This window comes from Agelaius phoeniceus, chromosome Z (assembly GCF_051311805.1).
Source record: "Agelaius phoeniceus isolate bAgePho1 chromosome Z, bAgePho1.hap1, whole genome shotgun sequence".
Lineage (NCBI taxonomy): Eukaryota > Metazoa > Chordata > Aves > Passeriformes > Icteridae > Agelaius > Agelaius phoeniceus.
This window is the reverse complement of record NC_135303.1, coordinates 67,043,087-67,066,441: the sequence shown is the minus strand read 5'-3', so window position 1 is coordinate 67,066,441 and position 23,355 is coordinate 67,043,087. Positions and strand designations below refer to the sequence as shown.

Genomic DNA, 23,355 nt, shown 5'->3' with positions numbered 1-23,355 from the left:
TAAGAATGCATGTGAAAATAGAGCAGGAAGAGAATTTAAGGAACTAATTTTTCCCTGACTACTTGCATACAATTCTGCTTCTTGACTTAGCAAAACATTCACTACAGTTAAATATCCATAAGCTTATTCTTGTCTTTCTTTCCACAGCTGTTACCCTCCTGCATCCTATTAGATATAACAAAATTTGCATAAAAATTTGAGTATTTCTTTGTGACAATAATAAACATCTTCAAAATATTCTTACTGTAAAACAAACCTACGATATTCCAGTCATTATTACATGTGGCACATTACAGACACAGCTATTGTATTATATCAATGTATCCATACAGCATATACATGCACTTTATAGGATGATACAGCTCTAAATTCTGTTTGACTTGTGTTTTTAAAACATAAGGATTTATTTTGCTCAGAGACGCATTAGCTCTGAACAGAATTATACCCTGGAGATACTGAAATGCTTACCTTTATCCATATTTCCAGGGGACACAGCATTTAAATCACCAAACTGCAAAATAAACAATTAAAAAATGGACACAGTCTTAAGCAAATGTGGACATAGAATATCTATGATGTAGGAAATCTGTGCTTCACTGGTTTGATGCATTCATTCAAATGCATGATCTTAGCTGCAGCCATAGCCATAGCAGAACAATTTCTCATTCCATTTCAGTCTTGTGCTTATTAAGACAATTATCACTAAGTAAACCCTCAAAAATTAGAATGGAGAAATACAACCTTTTTAAAGATTGCCTTCTCAGGGCCTTTGTTGTTTGAAGTGAGCTATTTCTATGTCTTATAAGGCCATAAATTATAGTGGATATTCATTCTGAACTGCCAATATTATAACAAAAAACTCTCTTTAAAATTTCCCAGGCACCATTTTAATTGTGCTTGAGCAAAATGAAATATGTCACAGTGTTGTTAATCTACCTGGAAGGCAGATGAAAGGCACTGCTGAGAAAGGGTTTATAACCTGTTAACTGATTTACATCAAAATCCAGAGCTTTTAAAAGAAGCTGCATGTGAGTTAGAAACCTTCTTCCCTTTCCTTCCTCCATTTCTCTTGTGTGAAATTTGGAAGAGTAAAATGCCACCAGTGGATATCAAATGAAAAGCACATTGTTTACATAGATACATTTCTAGCCATAAATGATGATACTAGTCTTTTCCAGAAGAATTTTGCCAACACCTGTGTCCAAGATAGGACAGGAGAGGAAGGGAGAAGTATGAGAAGGCTTTTCTCAGCTGCAACCAGTTTATACTGTTTTACAGTGCTTGTTGGACTTCCTCATTTTATTTCAGCCATTGAATACACAGAAACATAAGAAGACATTCATTTCATGTATTACTTCTATTCTGCCCCTCACCTCCGAAAATTTTGCAATACTTACTCCCTCATAGTATTTCCATATTCAGTCTCATAAACTTTTTAGAGGCCCTATGCTAAATTTATGTCTTTATCATGTAAAGTCTGCTGAGACAAGAAAAATGTAGTAACTGCATACTTGTGTAGTACTTTCTGCAAATATAAGACAAGAAATGTAAGAGCATCTATACTGATGGTGGGTCTTTCTACTAAGCAGAAAAATTATTTAATTTTTCTGAAACATGTCATGACACATGATATAAAATAATTTGACAAAGCAATCTGAGACACCTTCCAACTTCTCTTGAAAGTATATTACCTCTTTATAATATTTAATAAGCCTATCAATATATCTTGTGGGAAAAATGACAACTCAACTAGCAAAATTACCTGCAATTTATAGGTAACACAGAACATGATAGAGTGACTTGCAAGTGTAAAAATGTAACAAATCCTTCCTATTAATGATTTAACATATTTTCAAATATATCCATTTTCCAGCACCTTTGAAACATTATTATTTTGGGACAGTTCATGCTTTCCTTACTGTCTCACTCAAAATAAAAGGCCAGATGAACTACTGAAAAGAAGAGGGATAAGAGAAACTTTGCCTTGCAAATGCCATAGCTGAGTATAAAAAAATAGTTGTGCTTTGAGATCTAGATCTTCTTTAATAAGCCAATAGTCTTTGAAACAACTGTATGAAAATCCAATGTGTTGCAAACCTCTCTGTCTGCACTGGTATGTGGACAGGTCTGTATAAGCCAAAATTCTGCATGTAAACCAGCCTTCTTATGTCAAAGAGGGTATACATTTTGTGTGGGAATTATGTGTGCAAATGCATGTAAACAGATCCACAAAAGTAACATTTTCCTATTACTATGCCCTTTTTTATTTTCACATAAAATATTCAGATCTCAAAAAGTGGAAAATGGCTGCAGGTTGATCAACGTTTTTTAAACTATGCATATGAATCTGTGTGCAGATTCATAAAAGAGTAAGTTCATTTAGAAATAACTGATTTTAAGAATTCAACGTTATTTTAATACTCCTACAATGAACCAGTTAAACAAGTTTGAAACCACTGTAAATATTTGTAACTCAGTCTATTGTAATACTGCAGAACATCCGATCATTCTACATACATGCCTAAAAATGTGCAAAAACACTTTCTCCAATCATCACTAAATCTATCAATCTAGTCTCTTACATATTATCTTACCTCTCCCATAACTGCAATAGGTGTCTCTCCTGTTGCCTGAGCAACACGATGTTCTACTAAGTAAAACATGTATTCATCGTAAAGCAAGCGGATCAGATGAAAAGAGCCAAAGCTAGCAGCACTGCGCAAGGTTAAATCCCGAATCACCATTGAGCTATTTGAAAATAAAAAATATATATATGTTTATGTATTGTATGTCACAGCCATTTTAACATTTACCCATGTAGACAGACATTTCACCTCAAAACCAATATTCTCAAAAGTAACATTATTCTCAAATGTCTGATTTAATGGGATGACCAGGAAAGGGCAATCATTTGCTTCTCTCCTTTCTCAGAATGTACTGTTGAACACCACATAGGAAATAACCAGACTGGTTTGGTTTTGGTATTGACCTATGTATAACTACCACTAATTGAACAAGTGTAAAACTTAACTTGAAAGAAACTTTGTTGAAAACATAAACAACTAAAATGGCAAGAAAACAATTTGTTTTTAAAGAAACTGTTGCTTAAATAATGTCTGTTGTGTCAGTCTTTCTATGGCAATGTTTTTAATTGCCAGAATTTAAAAAGTTTTGAAACTTAAAATTAAAAAAATATAGACTTATTTTGTGTTCATATTATGTCTTCATGTCTTCAGCAAGAAGTCGCTACAGTCAGGTTCAAAGAACAAGGTTTACTCTGATAACTGTTTCAATAAGCAGCTAACATGAAATGCTTGTTTTAATGTTCATTTCATATATTAAAAACAGCTTTTGCCTTTCTTATCTAATAAACATTGATGCCACAATGTTTTAGTAAGTAATACTAAAAACAGTGACTTAATAACTGCGTAGTTTTTTAACCAAAACAATTCATAGTATGTTTCTAACTCTGGACAAAATTACACCTGCATTCCTTTTCAGATGGCCTTTAAAATAATAAACTAGGGCCATTTAGGTCCCTGTTCATTTGCTGATAGCCCTGAGTTCAAGGTTAATAACAGAAGTCCTCTAAAAAAACCCCCATGTTTTTCATGATGTACCAAGCCACTGGTTGATATTAGATTTATCAACTTCATTACAATGCACAATTGAGCAATTAATAGAATAGTTAGAATGTTTTAAAATCTATTAAATGTTACCTGTAGAAAGACCATTTTAACAGAAATTGCCGTGCTGCTTTAGGAAAGCTGGGTCTTCCTTCATACGGTTTCAATGCTTGCATCATTACATTATCAAGCCAGGCAGCCCACTGCTCCAGAGTGCTCTGCTGTTGAAGAGTCATCTTGAAATCTGTTTCGAGTCTCTGAACCATGTTGTCATCACACTGGCACACCCAGGAAGCCTGCTCCTGTTATAGTACATGGCAGCTCTTGAATTGATAATACATAAGCCAAAGCACCCAAGGTAATTGTATCTCAAAGGTTAAGCTGTTCAATGGATGAAAGAGACTGGACCCACTTACTAGACAGACTAAGAAGTGTTTTTTATTTTACATCTATTGTAATTTTGTTGAAAGCAAATAGGTGGGAAAAGTATAGCATGAAAGATCAGACATCAAATAAAGAAATTAGAACAAACAATGTAAACAAAAAAGTTTCCTGTTTCCCACATTCATTTGTGAAAAAAGGCTTCCAATTTTGTAATTTTTCTGTTGAAATACTTATATCTTGTAATTTTTTTCTGGGATTTCAGGCAGGACAAGCAAGAAGAAGAGTCAAATGTAGGGGACTAAAGTAATAAAAAAAGTAGAGAGAAATCAAGTGCAACATTCCTTTTGTTCTGAAGAAGTTAAGTTTAAAGACAAATCCTGTTATATGGTCTTATAAAAGAAACTTTGTATGCAAACAAGGATTGTTTGCTGACTCTACACAGTAATAGATAACATATTGCTTAAAGACGACATAAGCTGCATACAAGTGGAGAAACACACTATGCAGCAATCAGCAATTTAGTCAGTGTTACCAAGTTTAAATAAAGTTAACTGTTAAATTCAGAAAATGAGAAAAAAATGACAGGTCACTAACTGCAAGCCATTTAGTCATCTTTAACTGCAAGCCATTTAGTCAACTTTAGTCATCATGAGCCAAGTTAATATCTCATTCACAGACTCTTTATCCATGTCAACATATTACTGTACTTAATATAATGTATCTTTGGTCAAGAACTCTTGACTAGATTTCTGTTAAGTGTGTTAACAAGTACATTAAAACACTGTTTTACAACTAAGAGAAACAGAGAACTACCAAGAATCCGAAACCTTTCACTTTGCTGGCCGAAAGGACAAAACTATTTTTCCTCAGACAAGCAAAAACATCTGGAAAAATTAAGCTTAGTAAAAACATGAATTTATACTCTATAGGTTCCAACCATACTAATCTAATCCATTATTCAGGAGATCTTGTAAATTTAGGCAGAAGCACGTAGAAAAAAAATACTAATGTATGGGGTTTTAATACTAATGTAAGGAGACAGTCTCTACTGAAAATGCTATGCATTTAATAACTTTAGAGACATTCAGAAGATACGCTACTGAGTTCTAATCCTAAAATATAATTTTTGCTATTAGTGAGACACGACTCATAGTATCCATTCTAAGAAGGTATTTGCTCTACATTTGCATAGAAGTTGGAAGAATATGTGCATTTCAAGAGAGCAAATTGAAACAAGTAATGGTTCTGAGCTCTGACTTTCCTAAAGCATAAGCTGTCACATTTGGACTGAGTCACAATGTATATGAATGAGCAAAATATTAGCACTTGTCTTTCTTGATCGAATGATGCCTGACAATAATGTTCAAAATCATAGAAGAAATCAAACTTAAAAAACCCCTGCTATTCAAAACTAAATTTTACCTGAACATTGGCAAAATCAACACGGTTGAGATCATTGAGCATTTGGTTGATTTGAGAAGTATTTTGAAGCACAGCACGAGCTGCTTGAGCCAGGTGATTAAGAGATGTGTATCTTCGCAGAGTCTGGGCAAAGGCACTTACAGCGGCAACCTATGAAGAAATTTATTATTAATTCTACAGATTGAGTCTTGACTTTCATTTTAATAGTGTATATTAATGGGTCCTCATATTTTAATTATACCATGTAGCAGATCAAATAATATTACTTCCTCTGCCATTACTTGATGCTTGATGCTAAACATGAAATTTAGCATTGATGTTAAAATGCTTCTCCTTTTAGGTGCTATTGCCTACTTGGTTTGCCACTGCAAGAATAGTTGTTTAAGTTTCATCTACCTTGGTTTGTATCATCCTCTGTGGAATATTGTTCATGGCATTTGAAAGCCAGCCTTCAAGGCTTTTTGCAAAATTGCGAATGGCTTGGGTCAAGGCACCTGCACATTGGAGAATAAAAACAGAATGAAAAGAAAGCAGTACACCCATCCTGAAATGCTTTGCATCCCCAGAGCTCTCTACCCAACTTTCAGGTCTGCTGCATTTATTTATTAGACAAATCTACTCTAGGTTCAAAATGCCTCACTGAGATAAAGTTTACACAATAATGTGTTAATAATATAATGCAATAATTCTTTTTACTTTTGGTTTAATAAATATTCTGACTTCTTCACCAGACAATCTTCCAAAGAAATTTGTGACTTAGCAGCATTGTTGGGGGCACTCCTATACAAGAACACCACCAATTGCAGCAGTTGTGGTGGAATTTTCCATCACAAATTTCCAGCTTTCCATTTTACCTAGACACCTCTTTCAAAAAAGCAAAAGTCTGGGGAAAAATCCACTTATAGGAATATTGCAGTTTCCTCAAATAAGTCCAAATTAATCTTAAACTATGTCATACTGTTGCTTAATTGAGTTTTAAAGAATAAATTCCATTCACATGCAGTCCTTAAGGATATCATCAATAAGCAAGATATAGGAATGTGTTTTACTGACAGAAAGTGAAATTATTCAAATGACTGTGAAATCTGTGTGCATTTTGTTTCTTTTCTATAGCATCCACAGAAATGCTGAATGGCTGACAGATTTAGAGAGATACTGAAGAAGCCCCTATAGCACTCTGCATTACTAAAACCAGAAATTTTAATTTTTCAAAAGAGGAGGACAGGAAGTATTGTCCCAAGGAAGAGTATCTGTAAAAAATAAAATCGTATCTTCTGAGTGATAGAAACCCAGCTTTCCCATGCCTAAACCTTGCACATTGACAGAACAGCACTACACTCGAACTGTTGCAAAAAATAGGCAAAAAAAGAAAAAACTAAAGGTTTCTGAAGACTACTAGAGAATGAAAGCAACTACCAAAGTGAAGAGGAAAAAACCTAAGGAAGTAATATCTTTTTTTAATAATACCTTTTTAAAATAAAGCTTTCTACCAGAAATGTAAATTTACTAAAAGAGAAACTATATTTTTTGTGATATCTTTTTCACGTGTCTTTAAACTTGCAGTCAGAAGCAGTAAAATCTATATTGGTAATTCTTATAATTCACCACACCTTTGAATGCTTAGCTGATCACAATTTGATCTTACAAAATATCTGTGCTAGCTGAGCCCTCTTATAGTATCAGGTTTACATGTGAAGAACAAGCTTTTTTCTTCAACCCTGTCAATCCCGTAGTTCACTTGTGTTGCTTTGTAAATTATTTCTGTGCACTTACTAATTGACTATGTATTCATTCACATTTTCTTACCTACCAGACAAGATGGAAGTAATAATGTAAATACTATATGAATAGTACTTAGACATTTAAGAAAAACATTACCATTTTTTCACTTTGAGTGTTCTCATGACTCTTTTTTACCCAAGTGTATTTATATATATGTTAAAAAATTATTTGCATCACTGTAATGCTGATCTCCTTTAAAAATAAGTACGGAAAAGCAGCTCAGGCCTTAAGAAAGGCCTTTAACTAGAAAGAAAAAGGAACAAATAAAAGGAATTCTAAGTTCTGAAGAAATAAAATAGCTAAAGTAGCTAATCAGGCATCAGTAATGTATAGAGCCATCATGAATTTCTAATGATCTTTGGAGATATATTAAATACAGAATTTTTCTCATATCCCTAAGTACACATGTAGCCATTACCAAAACCATAAGCACCTATATCCTTTAACTTGTAAGTTCATCTGAACCCTTTCAAAGAATCTTTGTATGATACGTCTGGTGCAAAGGGCCTAAACCATTAAGTGTTCCTAGTCACACACTAAAGGATGTGGCAATGGCAGTTACAGAAAGTTTGATTTGCATAAGCACCTAAAAAGCTTGACTTCTGAACCAAAACCCCCCTGACTTGTACAAAACTGAGCCTTACAGTCTTTCCAGTACTTCAATATTTTGTCTGTCTGGAATTGCATAATATGGCATGGAAATGTATTTTGCATAAATTCTCCACCTATCATGGAAATTAACTCACAATCAAATTTGTTTCAGTCCATTCTGCCATATGTGAAGATGCAAGATGTCCACTCTAAAACATAACAGGACACTAGATAATTATGTTCTTTATTCCTTACTCCAATTGACAGCATTTCACTTTCTTAGGAAATTGAATTTGCTGTTTTATACCCAGCAATTTTTCACTCATTCTGTGGGTGCGAAATATTTCAGCTGATAAATTTAATACAGAGGTTAAAAATAAAACAATTTTTTCCTCAACAGTCTTTTTTTTCTAGTCCAGTAATAGGTATCAACAACAGGACTTGTCTAAAAGAAAAAATACTAAAGATCTAAACAAAAAAGGGCTTTCTTCAAGCCCTTTTCAAATTAATATTTTTCCCTGTTTTGAGCAGCAGCTGCTGCTATCTTCCCATTTATTCAAAAAAAATCATAAACATGCCTTTAATGAAGCATTGATAGTCCCAGCACTTCTACAGAGTCCAAACTTTCCTACAAACTGCTATTTTCCCACAGAGAATGATTCACCCAGCTGCATTTTTGTTATATTCAACCTTAACCCATTATTTTAGTCTCTTGTAATGACTGGAAATGCTTTTATTCAAAAGTGGGAGTTTAAAAAATCGTAATATTTAACCATTTAACAGAGAAGAAGAAACCTGGATGGCCCTCCATTTAAAGGAAAGGTGCTAAAAAAAAGCCATTTAGTTAGCTGGTCCTAAAGGATAAAGTAAGATAATGTGTTAGCTGCCTTCTAAAGGTAGCTCAGTGAGTGCAATTCTGAGCAGAAAAACACTGGACTGTTCACAAAAAGTCTCTTGAGATGAATTTGTCCTGGGATCAGATGAGGTGTTTGAATCCAACAGTTTGATGACCATCCCCAAAACAGGAATGTCAAACACAGTAGGTATCAATTATTCAAATATGACTGGTAATTCTAGAAAGAAAGAAATAGCATGAAAAGGACACGATGCATCTAGTTATTGATATTAATTGATTTTGCCCATTTTCTTGAAATCCTGTATTGGCAATGCCCAATGCATTTTACAAAGCAAAGCAAGAAGACAGCATGTTGTCATTTAAACATCTCTCTAGAGACTGCCAGGCTTTACAGGAAAAGCAACTGAAAAGGAGAGGATCAAGTTTAATGAAAAACTGCCTGCACCACCTTTTTATTCAGAAATTAACTTGCTTTTGCAAATAAGAGTTTTCATTCAACCTATTAAATGTAATAATTAAATTTGTGGGAGATTTTATTATTAACTAATTGTTGGTGATACACTATATTACAGTAAAATCTTACCTAATGGTATTGTCATTAGAGAAGTAAAACCTTAAATATAAACCAATGCAAAATAATTTACACAAGTAAAAGTTGTCAATAATTGCATGTATTTGCGAAAACATTTTTCCTTCATTCTGCTATATAGATGCACATATTATGCCAATTGCTACCAAGAACTTACTCGTTCCTTAAACAAAAGGTAAAATGTGCATTGTAAATGGCAAACCTTCGTATTTTATACATTTCCAGTTTCAATTTTTTTGGTATTGTACATAATTTGCTAAAGCTTGATTATATTCCACTGGCAAGCAAGAAGACAATAAAACTTTTTTGCAAGGTACTACCACCAAATATTCTTACTGAGCACTTATTACTGCTGGACTCACTATAACAGAGGAGGTGTCACCTGCAAAACTACTTACAGCCCTAATTAAAAAAAAAATCAATCCAACTTTTTGAAGTAAATACTGTGGTTTTTTTTTCATTGGAAGAAGATAATACATAGGAATTATGAGGGTTTTAGTGGGTTGCTAACATGATTTCAGTATAACATTTGGACAGTATATGTGACACAATAAATACTTCATGAAGTTCAACTTCACATAAATTTGTTTTCTACCAAAGATAGCCATAAAAATACATTGCTAGAGCAATGACAGATTCTAGTAAAATTAAATTTGAAAAGAAAACTCTACTCCTGGTAATGGTGATATGACTGGACAATCACTCACTACTTCCTGCAGGATGTATGACAGAAAAATAGTAGATTAGAATAATAAATTGGAGTAGGAATTTTTCATAGCCTTAACAATTATTAGAATTGATTTCAGCAGTTAGGGATAAAGGACCACGTCTCCAAACATGGAATCAAAAAGACCACAGTTCTCTTCAGACTAATCCAAGAGTAATATGTGTCATAGGCATTTCCCAGCACAACTCCTTGCACAAGAAAAGTATGGATAAATTATACAGTATTTTGTATAACTTTTTGTATAACTTTCAGAATTTTTTTCTTAAGCTGTCCTATGAGGCACAAGTACACTTCCATCATATACATGCTTAAAGAAAAATCTTTACAAAATGTTTCAGATGTTGAACTTACTAGGAATAGGTCTAAGGACGTCAGGAATGAGAATCTCCACCAAAGCCTGGTACATCACATGGTCACAGTTACACATCCATTTCAGAATAGACTCATTCTTGCACAGAGTAATCAGCTTTGCTTTAGGAAGTCGACTTTCTATTTCGCTCAGATTGCTGGTGTTAAAAAAAATGTAGCAAATTAATACATGATAATGCATTTATGGCAACTAGGGGCATGGTTTAGCAGCTGACATGGCAGTACTAGGTTAACAGTTGAATTTGACTTTTCTGACCTAAAGTTTCTATGATTCCATGATTTACAGCAGGTAAAAACCTGGGTGTTAAAATGTACTTTTTTATACAGGTGTCACAGATATCTCAGTTGCACCCAATATAACTTATTTACACGTTGTCTCACATGGAAATGGATTTAAGAAACGTCTCCATAATTCTCCTAAAGCTCATAAATAGTGCAGACATATGAATGATGTTTCTGGCTTAGAAGTGGTGGATTGAAGATTGGGAAGAGACAACTTCACTCTAGCTGTCCATGCAAAATGGTCATGGATGACACAACTGTTTCAAGACTGACCTTTGGCATACACCCAGGCTATACAAAACTGCCAGACAACATAAATTTAATTTGGAAAATAATCATAGGAGAAAAAATTACTATGTTAAAACTAATATGATTTTTATAATTTCACATTTACACTATCATGAGACACATTAAACATAGAGAAACATTTACTGACCTTGGTTCATTAACAGGAGTGCCATCAGGTGGAGCAGAAGGAGAATAGCGCCAGAAAGTTTGCCACAATTTTTCTATCAGGCTGAATTGAAGATTAACAACCACATCCAGTATTGCCTGAAAAAATGAAAGATGAGATCATATTGTCTTTTATCCAGAATACCTCCACTCCCAACTCCAACTAGATCTACAGCTCTTTTCCTTCATCACAAAGTGGAATCAAGGCAAACTGTATATTTCTCAAGTTAAATGGTACCTGTTTTATTATCTTTGATACCCATAAATTATCCAGCACTATAAACTGTTGTGCACAGAGACTTGCATAAGGCATGCATGAAGCCGCTGGGAACTAGTATGGCCTATGTTTACTATGTAAACATATCAGAGTAGTTTAGGCACAGAAAATATTTACTGCGACTGCAAATAGAAAAGTAAACCTGACACGTTACTCCTTCTCATAATGCCTTCTAAGTTGGAAGCACCTTCAAAAATAATTTTAAAAGACATATTGTTAAGTATCAAATGTGGTTTAAATGTCTTAATGTTTCTTTGATACAAGAAAAATGTTACTGCTTTTAAAAATAAAAGAAAATTATAATCTAACCTGATTTACACTTGCTGTTGACTAAACCAAATATCTCCATACACAATCTAAAGTCTAACATTCTGAATAATGTACATGTAATAACATTTTATTCTCAGTATTTATTACATATTACTCTTTCCCCTGTAAAGGGGATCATTCAGAAAACCCTTTTTGCTCTTGTTTTCCTTGAGATAAGTAAAATATTGTGGGGAAAGTCACATGCCACTATCATGGCTACAATATATTGGACACTATTCTCCTGTACTGGCCTTCAGTAAAAGTCATAAAATTTTGAAAATAAATGGTTTATAGGAAATACCTCACAGTGCTCTCGATAAAGACTCTGTAGTGATTTGATGTCCTCAAAGGTAGTACCATCTGGCAGAGAAGATATTTCAACTTCTCCAAACTCTGGCAGTACTCGAGATGCATCTGTTGTCATGACAACATAATGAAAGAAGTGCCAGTTACAGTATAGTTAAAAAAATATCTAAGGATTATACAAAGAAATAAATTCCAAAAGGTCATTATATTCAAAAGGCAAATGATTTAATACCTGTTGTATGCCAAAATACTAAATACATTAATAATTTTTAGTAAAAAATAAATACAAAATTATACTAGAATAGATTACAATGCTATCATGTATATAGTATACATATATGGAGAACCTAACATATGCTTTTTCAGACTATTACAAAGAAAATATGTAGAGTCAGTGCAGGAGAAACTAATCCTTCAATAATTTTTTTGTTGCTCAGCTGAAGAGCTTCCATGCAGCAAGGTGTGATGGGGCTTAATAAACTCAATATACATTTTTACTTGACATTTACTAGACTTTTAAGTAGAGCCAGTGTGTGCTTTTACTATTTGCCACAAATGTTTCTGGGAGACAAGATGGTAAGATAAAAATACTGGACTGAAAGATACCTGGAAAAGAAGATTCAAAACATTTTAATGCTACCCTTATGCTCCTAATGGTTTTAGTAATAGCAAAATCAAGCCAAAGGATTTGGTGGCTGAAAATCCTAACCAAATAAGCCTACACTAATAGTGCACTCTATCTACACAGCCAAGGATTATTTTTACATAAACAATTAACTAAATTAAGATTTGTTTCTGTGACTGGAATACATGCTTAACTGGTCAACAAATCCACAATTTGGATATTTTTAAACGTGACCTGAAAACCTGAGTTTTCAGTTGAAACTATTTGTCTTTTTCCACTCACAACACTAGAACACCCTTTCAAAACAGCCAGGAGTGGCTAACCTGCATAGTAGTGCAATGCCAACTATTTACGAAATATGCCAACTTTTACGAAATAAAATGCACTATAATGCACATGAAGGAAACAACTTTCATAGCAGGAATTTCAATATGCACATTTAATATAATTATGCAAAGCAACTTCATATTTATGTAATATGAAGTGTACCTCACACTGTTTTTCCTTATTTTCCTTTTATACTTACATTATGCATATTAAATATTACATAAAACTTAAATTACATAAAGTGTAATTTAAGTGCCTTTTGGTTCTGTTGAGAGTAAGGATTTTACAGAGGGCACGATAACTTCAGATGTAACTATTTTACTTGTCTGGCTTGATATTCACTGTGAAAACAAAGTTCATCTTACTTATTTATATAGCAGTATAAAGCCTGCTTTTGTACCTAGAAACTGTTGATGATGTTGACTTTGGGCAATTACAGTTTGTTCAACAGATGTGCCTGTCTGTTGACCACTTCCTGTGAAGCCATCTGCAACTCCATCCACTTTCTGCATAGGCTTATACCTGCAAAATATCAAGTACAAAATTATCCTTTCTGTTTACTTCTTCATAAATGGAACACTGAGTTTGATTTTTCCATCTCAAAATAAAATTTTCAGGAAAAGTGTCAAAAGCATTTGGAGATTCTTACTTACTTTGTAAAAAACAGAAGGAAAAACATACTAAGGGAAGCCAGAGTGTTAACAATGCATTACAGAATTCACAAAGGTGATATTCTAGCAGTACTCTCAATTTCTGCTAGAATTTAGCTTAGTAACGGCATATTGTAACACCAGCAAATTTATACCAAAAAAAATCAAATCCTTCCCTTTCCACACAGATTGACATAATTTTGTAAAACAAAGGTAATGTTTCATGACTTTTAAGAGGAAACAACAATATTGTCTCATGCTAATGAAGACTTCAAAGCAAGCACTTTTTGATACTGAAGTTATGCAAATCCAAAAGCTTCATGGTTCCCAAATTAAGAAAAGGAATGAAGAAAAATGAGGCATACATTCAGTCTACAGCTTTGCTGAAGAGAACTAGAAGTATTTATTCAACTAGATGTGTCTGAAAGAGATGGTAGAATTGGTATAACTACCTAGAAAAAAAGTATATTGACTGCAATTTACCACTAATTTAAAAGACAAAAGAACCACTAGAAATATTAATACACTGACGAAAGAGAAATATTCCCATAATCATGAAAATTACAATATTCAGTTTTTTAGTTCTCTCTTAATAAATCCTGCTAGAATTTTTCAATACATGTGGATAACAATGATAAGAACACATACTGTTATATATGAAACACTGAAGTTAAATACTAAGCCTTCTATAGCACAGTACTTTCCATGTAACAGCTACCTATTGTGTATAATGGTACCTTGCAGTTCCCACCCATCATCAACACCATTACAGATTCTTGCCACAGAGCTTAGGATTGGTGTGAATTGAGCCTGAATTGGGTGCATGTTGGTGCAGGTACATGTGTGCAAGTGCAAAACATGGGGCACAGAAGTGTGCACTAACTGCACACAGTGCCATATGTGTGATTTTGTTGCTATATAATCAAGGAACATACTGACTTAAAGTTAAGAAAATGATGCCAAACATATTTAGGTGAGGGAAATAAGGGAACTATGTAAGACATACAGTGGTCTTAAATAAAATAATCAAGCAAATAATACAAAAAGAAATATCCAGTCCTAACAGTTATATAATGAAATTCCAAAATCACTTCTTCTTTGTGAATCACGAAGAAGACAAGAGACGTGACAATGTTTCGCTGACTGGCATCATTTTCCAGAAATAATTCTAGTTAGACCATATGTTTTGGTGCACATATGTAGTTCTGAATGCAAGTGAATGAAGTGTCTAAGTGAATGAGATTGAGTGGGTAAAATAAGCTTGCTGGGAGATTTTGTAAATATCTATCATCATTCCTTACTATATAATCCTGCCATGGTTTTTGTAATAAGCATTTTCTACATGATGTTATTATGAGACATCTCATGCTCCTGTATTATGCTCAGCAAAAGACAGTTAAGACCATATATCTTACCATGAGCTTCCATTTAGTGTTGTAAATAATCTGTACTGTCTGGAAATGACAGAATCATTTCAGATCAAAATGATCTTTGTGTTTGAAGGTAAAGTTTGAAAAGTTTGAAGTTAAAAGTTTGTATTTTCCATATTTCAGTTGTGTACAAGGACACAAAATATGCTTGGTACACTATACCAAACTGTTCATTCAACTGAAGGTTTTTGGAGGAATAAGTGTTCTAAAGAAGGTGCTCTTCTATTGATTAGTGTAATGAAATTATGCATCTAATGTATTTTACTTTAGGGCAATATGACTGGCTAGTAACACCAGTAAAATCAAAATTAATTTTCAAAGATTATTAACTGTCAAAGATAATTAATTTTCTGTTTAACATAGTTTTTAATATGCATATTCCCACATTCTTTCAACACCAGTACAGCCCTGTGCCGCAGTTTTCAACTACTTCTGAGCCTTCACAGGTTCCTCAGGAAAAACAGATACTAAGGGAATATACTTACATGTACTTGGAGGCAAACCATTGTGGTCATATTAATTCTTCACAGGGACATGAAATAAATTCCAAGCAACTTAATTGTAAATTCTCCGATAAGAAGTATGAACATAAAATGATACAATGAAAAGAAACAGGAATGTTTGAAATTAAAGCTCTTACTGCTTTTATTCATCTTGTGGGACAAGAATTCAATATAGTTAAGAAGAATCTGTTCATATTATAGTTAATTTTATCATTATTTATTTTCTGCAAATTTATGACAATTTCTAGGTAAATATTCTTTCACTTTGACTGGTGCCTGACATCATTGACATCAATTGGGTATTCAGCACACTTTTGTTTTCACAGCAAAAAAGCTGAACAGGAATTTGAACTTGCCCATGTAAGGAAAAGACTTGATGAATGAAAAATAGTGTGAATAGTTGTGTTTCACACTTTACCTCTGTTTCTGCTGCATGGGCTGTTGTCTCATGGCCATATATTGCATGTCCTCTTGTAGTCGATTAAGAGGAGAGTCTGGCTTGACCCGAATCCCATAATAATGATATTTGGAGTTCCCCCTTTATGGAAGAGCAAGCATTAAAAGAGCAGTAACACTAGTTTTACGTATTTTCTTTACATTTACTTTAAAATTTACATTGACTGGAAAACAACACACACAAATCAGGTCTGGCTCTCCTGTCATACCTGTTTTACATGAGTGTCATTTTACTACCTTTGGGAAATTAACTCACTCTCTTAAACAAATATTATCAGCATACTAACTTGCACTCCACTTCAGTAAGAAAAATAAAATGCAAATAAATACAATTTATCTAGTATGGGCAAATAGTATTCTTAGTGATTTCCAAATAGAAAGTTATGTTTTATTTGTAATGATAAAAATCTGAAGTGTAGTTACCAAAATATAAACACATTAACTGTCAAAAGCAGAAGAAATAAAACTATAATAGCATCTTGAAAAAACATAGAACTGTTCAACATGAAGAAATAGAACTGACAGAAAAACACTAGTATTTTAATGCAGGTCTTATGTATTCTTTTTCCTAGCAGACTAGTTTCTTATCCATAATTATTACCTTTATTTTTTATTATAATTCAGGATTTCAATTGCACAAACCTAGTTCCAAGTCTTCTGGTGCGTAGTCCCATGAAGATTGACCGTATGAGTTTTCCAAAGGAGGCAGCATTGACTGGATCCAATTTGTGCTCCTGACAGTGTCTTAAGTAATGGTTGTAAAGGGTACTTCTTGGAAGGCTCACTCCTTCTGCAGTTTCATAGTTGTCTAAAAGCCATTGAAGCTGTATCACATACAAAACAGAAAAAAACCCACCCTATTATATACTTTATTGAAAATATTGTAGCCATACAGCATTAACTTCTGACAGTTGGAACCATTCTTCAGGTCTATTAAAAATTACTTTCTTCCTCAGAGTGTCTTTAAATGTTAGTTAAACAATAATGCTTTAATATCTTCAGAATTACCAGGGAATAGCAGAATTCATTGCACTTGTGACCTCAGAAAAGTGCCCTTTTCTTAAAATATTTTTGATTCAGTATCACACATCAGTATGTAATAAAGGTATCTATGCTTTGGAGACAAATTGTTAGTACCACAAAGAAATAAAGGAATCATGAATGTAATACACATAAATTGCAGAAAACAAACTCCTTGGGCACAATAGCTAATTAATGTACTTGTAAAACCAGAAAATGATACTCTTCTCTTTGTTGTTAAAAAACATTAAGACACAGATTAAAAAAAAGCTACTGCATAAAAGTCAGAGAGCTACCTAGGTAACATCGAAAATAATTGGTACATCTGTGAATCATTAGGGATACAAACCCTTTTAGCTGTAGCCTGCTTGCCTTTGACTTCCAAATGGAACAGAATGAGTTTTTTGGAAAAACAGTAATCTTTTCATGTAATTGTGGTAGATAATTAAAAACATGCAAGAAGAGACATTATGTAACATCACTGCATGTTCTAAGTACAGCACACTCATGAAACACCTCTAGCTGTTGCTAATATACAAAAAAATGTTCAAAGGACAATTTAATACTCCTAGATTTAGTATTAGAGGAAAATGACAAAATATAGCAAAACCAATATAGTCTGAGAATACATTAAATTTCACTGGTTTTGTTTTTTGATAAGTCAACATTTTCGTTATTTTTCCCAGTACTTGTCATGGATTGCTAGAATTTTCTCACCTCTAGAAAAATACAGAAAGAAGATGCAAATACTTCCAAGACATAAGATTTTTATCTTGGTTTGCAGGCAATTTTGCATTTCAAATAAAGAAAATGAAGAAGTACAGTTAATCATGATTTATGATTGTTTTATATGTACTAACATTCACAAGTGCTTCCAAACTAAGCATCTGTCATTTTGAAATATAGCTGAAGAAAAGGTATAATTGTTAATATTTGAGTTTTGTGCGAATGTATTAAACTTATTTCATTAGTGATCTGACCTAAGCCTGTCTTGGCTTACAAAGGTAATTATAACTTTCAGTGGTTGCAATCTATCCATATTGAAAATCTGTTATTACATTTCTATTTGTATTAATACATTTATATAACATTTGTCATATATTATTACATCTAGAATCAAATCAGAATGATACAGAACTTGAAGTACTTCTGCTTTCCCCAAGGGGAAAAACTCTGTCAATCCCAAAAGACTGACAAACAAAAAATTAATTATTTTGCAATTAAGTTCTGTATGTAGCATTAAAGATATTTTCCTCCAGATGGTTTCTAATCTATTATTAATCACTTTGAGTGCACTTCATTAATTATATGAATTTCTAACAGATGTTATTTCAAACATAACTTGCATTATTCAACACACAAAAAGCCAAATCAAAAGTTAAGTGCAATACTAGAATTTTTGCTCTTGGAACGAGTTACTTAGTAGCAAGGCCTTGAAATCCTTACTTCATAGATTATAGCCTGGAAGAAAAAATGCAGTTAATTCATGATTTTAAGAGAAAATTGAATCCAAACATTATTGTAAACAGCTTTTTAAAGAACCCAAACACTTTTCCATCAAGCTGAAATACAATTCTAAAATTGTTCAGGTTTGAGTCATGGCTTATGAATTTGTAGTACTGACCATAATGTAATGCTAAGATGGGGAAAGGTATGAAATATTCACAGAGCCAGATCTGTTAAATTGAGTGTGATTTCAATTAATCTGCAACGTTTATAAAACACTCAACTATCAATAGGCTGAATAAGTTGATCCCATGCAGAAATATATCAAGAAACAAAAAACAGAGGAGAAATGACAAACTCCTTGAAATGAGAACTCATGTATTTAGGAAAACAAATCCTACAAAACCTCATTGAGGTATCAAAGGTTGAAAATTTAAATCCCAAACTAAAATATTTCCACAAATTAATTTATGACCTTCTAAGTGTATAAGGTAATTAAAAACGCAATTTAGATTCTATTTTAAAATCTGTTAAGCAAATTACTTAATAAATGCCAAACCAAACCATTAGAAGGCAAATTCAAGAAAAGTTTAAAGAGACAAAGTGTACATCTACACTTAAACTTCCTTTACACTGTCCTTGAGTTTAAAGACAATAAGCATTGCTTTAAAAACAGGCAAAACATCCTGTAAGCTTGATCTAGATTTTAAATTTTTTTCAAAATGACCAAAAGCAGGAAATACTTTTTGCCATAAAAATGTGTACAAGGGTTGTTTTAAATTTTTCTTTCCCCACAAAGATACATCCCTACCACAGTATTTTTCACAAAGTGTTCACAGTCACGAATACCATGGTAAGTATTCACAGCTGGAAAGACTGTGATCTTCTGTACCAATCCTGTTATTGGGAAGACACTGTGAACAGTGCCTAGAACTAGGAAAGAGTGAAACACAGCTTACAGAGGCACTGCAGCTTATCTTGTAATCTTTCTCAGTTTTATACAAAGACTATGGACTTCCTAACAGGTTTAAACACAAACTTAGAATAGTTCTAGTGTTTTAAGTCTTTCTAGATAGTTCTAAAAAATTCCCGAAAAAGTTACAGTCTGTTAAAAATTACATTTAAACAATCATTTTGATATTATTAGTGCAATAATTTGTATTATTATTTAAATAATAATTTTGATACCACTTTATCTTCAAAATAATTTTTTGTAAGCACAAAAGGTGGAATTTAAATTTTCTTTCTGTATATAATTTCCTGTAACTTTTTATGATACAGTTTTCCTCTAAATTTTAGTTTTAAGGAAAAAAAGTTTGCCTAAATTCTCCACAAAACATTTTTAAGTTCAACAAAACCAGACCCCTACAGGAAAAAAAAAATCCAAATCCAAACCCAAACCTTCTAAAGCACACATTTTTAATTTTATTTCCAAAGGATAATCTCTACTATCATATTCTACATTTCAGACTGCAAACTAAATTTCAATTTCTTCTATAAAGCAATAATGGTATTTGAATTTATATAATAAGCAAAGCTGAGAAGGAAAAAAAAAACCAATCAACATGGCAAAAATACAAAATTCAAAACCATAAGAACCAACAGAAAAAACCCCAACATTTCAGAAAGACTAACAACTTACAAAGTAATAACATTATTTATATAATAAGTTTAAAATTAACTTGGTCTTTTTCCTTTATTTTAAAGTTTTATATAATGAACTTATCACTATATTTGGAGATCATGTTTTCCCCAAATATCTTTTAGCTTTTTCTATGAAACGATAGACTTGCAGCGTAAGAACAAAGTAAAAGGCAGATGAATAAGACATTTCTGTGTACTTCAAATTAAGGCACTGCTTTCAATTTTTACCAGGTCATCAGAAGGATCCTTAGGATTCTTAAATAAGTAATTTCAAAATAAACTCACTAGTCAGAATAAATGAAGAAACACCTAGCAATAACCTAATTATATTATTTAGGTGTGCTTTTTCTTCTCTTCCTCTTCACATGCCACAAAATTAGTATATGGTACACAGTTCTTATGATGCAGACAATTGTATTTAAAATGCCAAAAGCCAGCTAATTTAGAATTAATTGAACCTTAGCTTGACATTTACACTGTAACCCGCAAAACAGTCAAATGTGTTAACTCATCCTAACACAGGTGTAAAGGATAGGAAACAGGTAACACTCTGCAATATACCATAAAGACATTTAATCTGACAAAATAAAGCCATGGGAGGTGTAGTAGAAGATTACAAGCAACTAAGATGGGAAGATTAAGAGCAAAAAGTAATAATAAAATAAAACAAACATTTAGAGGCAGGCTAAGCATGCAGAACAAGCAAGAGAGAGTGTATGTGAAGAAGAGACAACTTACATGGCTGTTGAGAAGAGAGCTTCTGTGAGTGGACAGACCATCAGACTTTTGCAGTGTCTCAATCGCCATTTCAATCTGATAATAGATGTCATTAAAAAAAGGACTCAAGATGGGATAGTAAAAAAGCCTGATCAGAGAAGTTTTGACAGATTCCTTACAGATCAACAGAAATGCCTGCTTTATTCCTGGCTAGGGCATATATTTTATTAAAAGGCCTCATTCTAGAGTCCCAGTGAACACAAGCCTCCTCAATGAGGTCAGAAAGTCCTTGCACATATCCAATTTTGCTAGCATGTATACTGCAGGATCACAGCCTCAAAGTTCATTTTACCTTCCAAACTGCTCAGAATGAGCTCAAAGAAGTAGAATTACTGGTGAGCTGCATTGAAATAAAAATAACCCAGATTGAACAAAAACATAATCACTAAATTAAAAAAAAATAAATAAAATCCCTAAACGATTTTCTGGAAGGCCTCCAAGTTTTCCCTTCAACTATACCAGGAAGAAACATGCAGAGCTTGCAATAAGAATTGAATTAGAAACAAAACTTTAACTATCTGAAATCACAGAATCAAATCCCAAACCAAAGTAATTCAATAGGCTTTACACCATTAGCTTCACTGGGACAGGACATCAATCCTTACTCCTGCCAGTACCCTCTGAAGATCCCCAGCTGCCAAAGTAAATGGAAAGTCAGGAGTTACACAGACTGCAGGATCCAGCCTTTGGAAAAGCAGATTTGTTCACAATAATTTTGCTTTTAAAAAGGAAAAGAAAACACAGTATAACGAAAATACAAAGTAGATTTTTTTCAAATTCAAATGTATGGTTACTCTCATGTCCATTTCCTTTCTTTTCCTTTTAATTAACAATGGATATTTTGATTTTGATCAGTTTGGAAACAACATTAAAGAAAAAACCTAAGGGTAATTTATCTGGGGGGCCAGAAGAGCAAAAACCAACAGTGAAAATGACAGAGACAATGGAATGCACAGTAAGAAAAGGCAACAATTATTAGCTACAATAAATGGCCGAAATGAAAGCAATGGAACCACCACTTAAACTTTTTAAAAAAATACTTATCATTATCTCTGCAAACATTCCTAATGAGCCCTGTCTATCGTACTTCAAATACCACAGTACTAATTATCATTTTAATGACATAATTTATCAATATTGGCTGAATTTACTCTCTGTATAGTAGAAATGGAAAACTACTATAGCTGATATTTGAATTTACCTGTAAAACTAGTTTCTCCTTTTTTTTTGAGGGCAATTGACAAGTATTTTAATATATTAGCTGTCAGAGCAATTTCTTTTAATTGTGTAATATTAGCTTTGCAAGTCTTTAAAAAAAGGTACATTATTAAATATATATGATTACTATGTAAAAAAAACATTCTTGCTTGGCAATAATGTTCTTTCTTTTAACAGTCTGACTTGCTCCAGTGGAAAAAACCTGAGGTCAAATTACTAAATCACACAGGAAAGATCAAATTTTAAAAACATGCTTCAAGAAAAAAACTACAAGGTCAAAAGATCATCATAAGGTCAGTTTACTATATATTGTAGCCAGAGAGTTTCCCTTCCTAAAAAAATAATACAAACAAAGAATTGAGAGTGTACAGATGTTTAAAACCTAAATCTGAATGTTAGGTCAGATGTACCACAGTGCTTACACACAGCAGTACTGTACACCAGGGTTACACTGCCTGCTGCTCATTCCCACTACTGCCCTATTCTCATTTTGTTGCTGCAACTTGTGGTCTTCTTTGTTCAGGGAACCAACCTGCTAAAAAAATTGGCATCTCTAGTAATTTCACTCGAAAAGTGGCATTACAGATGACACTGACTTCTCACTGCCATATTGATTCCATGGCTTATGGGGGTAACTGTTGGGCTTTTCATCATTTGGGAGATTTTCGTTGCTGGAATTTCTTTTAGTAGATTTCATGACTATGGCCACTGAAGGCACACAATTTGTGTTCACTTTTAGTACATCACATAAGCCAAGCAACACTGGTCACCACTAAAACATGTTAATTACTTTATCAAGCTCAGAAATGGGATCTGTATTAAAAATGAGTCTCCACACATCCTACTAGGACAAGCTTAAAGAGAAATTGTTTTCACTACTATTTTGTTCACCATTTTTAGATAATATTTTGATAAAATGAACTTTAACTGACAGATGTCTCCACAATCCCAGAAACCCTCTTTGCATATAGTAATGTAAAATTACTTTAACTATTTCTGAGCATAAAATATGATTGATTTGAAGACAAATTTTTTAGATGCTAAATGACTTGCTTGCCCTTTCTGAAAACTTATGACTGCTTCCTGTTTTACTCTATTGGTGCCCTACAGGGCTGAATTCTAGGGCCAGTTCTGTTCATTTTTAACAATGATCTGGATATAGGAGTTGAACACACCATTAGTAAGTTTGCTGATGTTATCAAACTGGGAGGCGCTGTAACTGGGAGGTGCAGTTCACTCTCCTGAGAGACGAAAACCCTTGCAGAGAGAGGGGAGAGATCTGGATA

The 23,355-nt window shown here is 33.1% G+C and overlaps 1 protein-coding gene across 5 annotated transcripts in view; it reads right to left on the bottom strand.

Moving 5' to 3' along the window:
* The window catches only part of RFX3 (regulatory factor X3), a 107,965-nt gene that overhangs the window by 7,284 nt on the left and 77,326 nt on the right, over positions 1-23,355 (bottom strand). For 3 of the 5 annotated variants that reach the window (XM_054651513.2, XM_077172293.1, XM_077172296.1), the window contains 12 exons: positions 20,813-20,887; positions 16,607-16,788; positions 15,927-16,046; positions 13,326-13,447; positions 11,969-12,081; positions 11,065-11,180; positions 10,329-10,483; positions 5,829-5,926; positions 5,433-5,582; positions 3,720-3,928; positions 2,595-2,748; positions 469-511 (listed from right to left, as the gene is read on the bottom strand). In XM_054651513.2, coding sequence (XP_054507488.1) covers positions 469-511; positions 2,595-2,748; positions 3,720-3,928; positions 5,433-5,582; positions 5,829-5,926; positions 10,329-10,483; positions 11,065-11,180; positions 11,969-12,081; positions 13,326-13,447; positions 15,927-16,046; positions 16,607-16,788; positions 20,813-20,887 — 1,537 coding nt within the window. Of the gene's footprint in view, positions 1-468; positions 512-2,585; positions 2,749-3,719; positions 3,929-5,432; positions 5,583-5,828; positions 5,927-10,328; positions 10,484-11,064; positions 11,181-11,968; positions 12,082-13,325; positions 13,448-15,926; positions 16,047-16,606; positions 16,789-20,812; positions 20,888-23,355 lie in introns of those variants that run through there. The other 2 variants (XM_077172294.1, XM_077172295.1) reach the window with 2 other exon arrangements.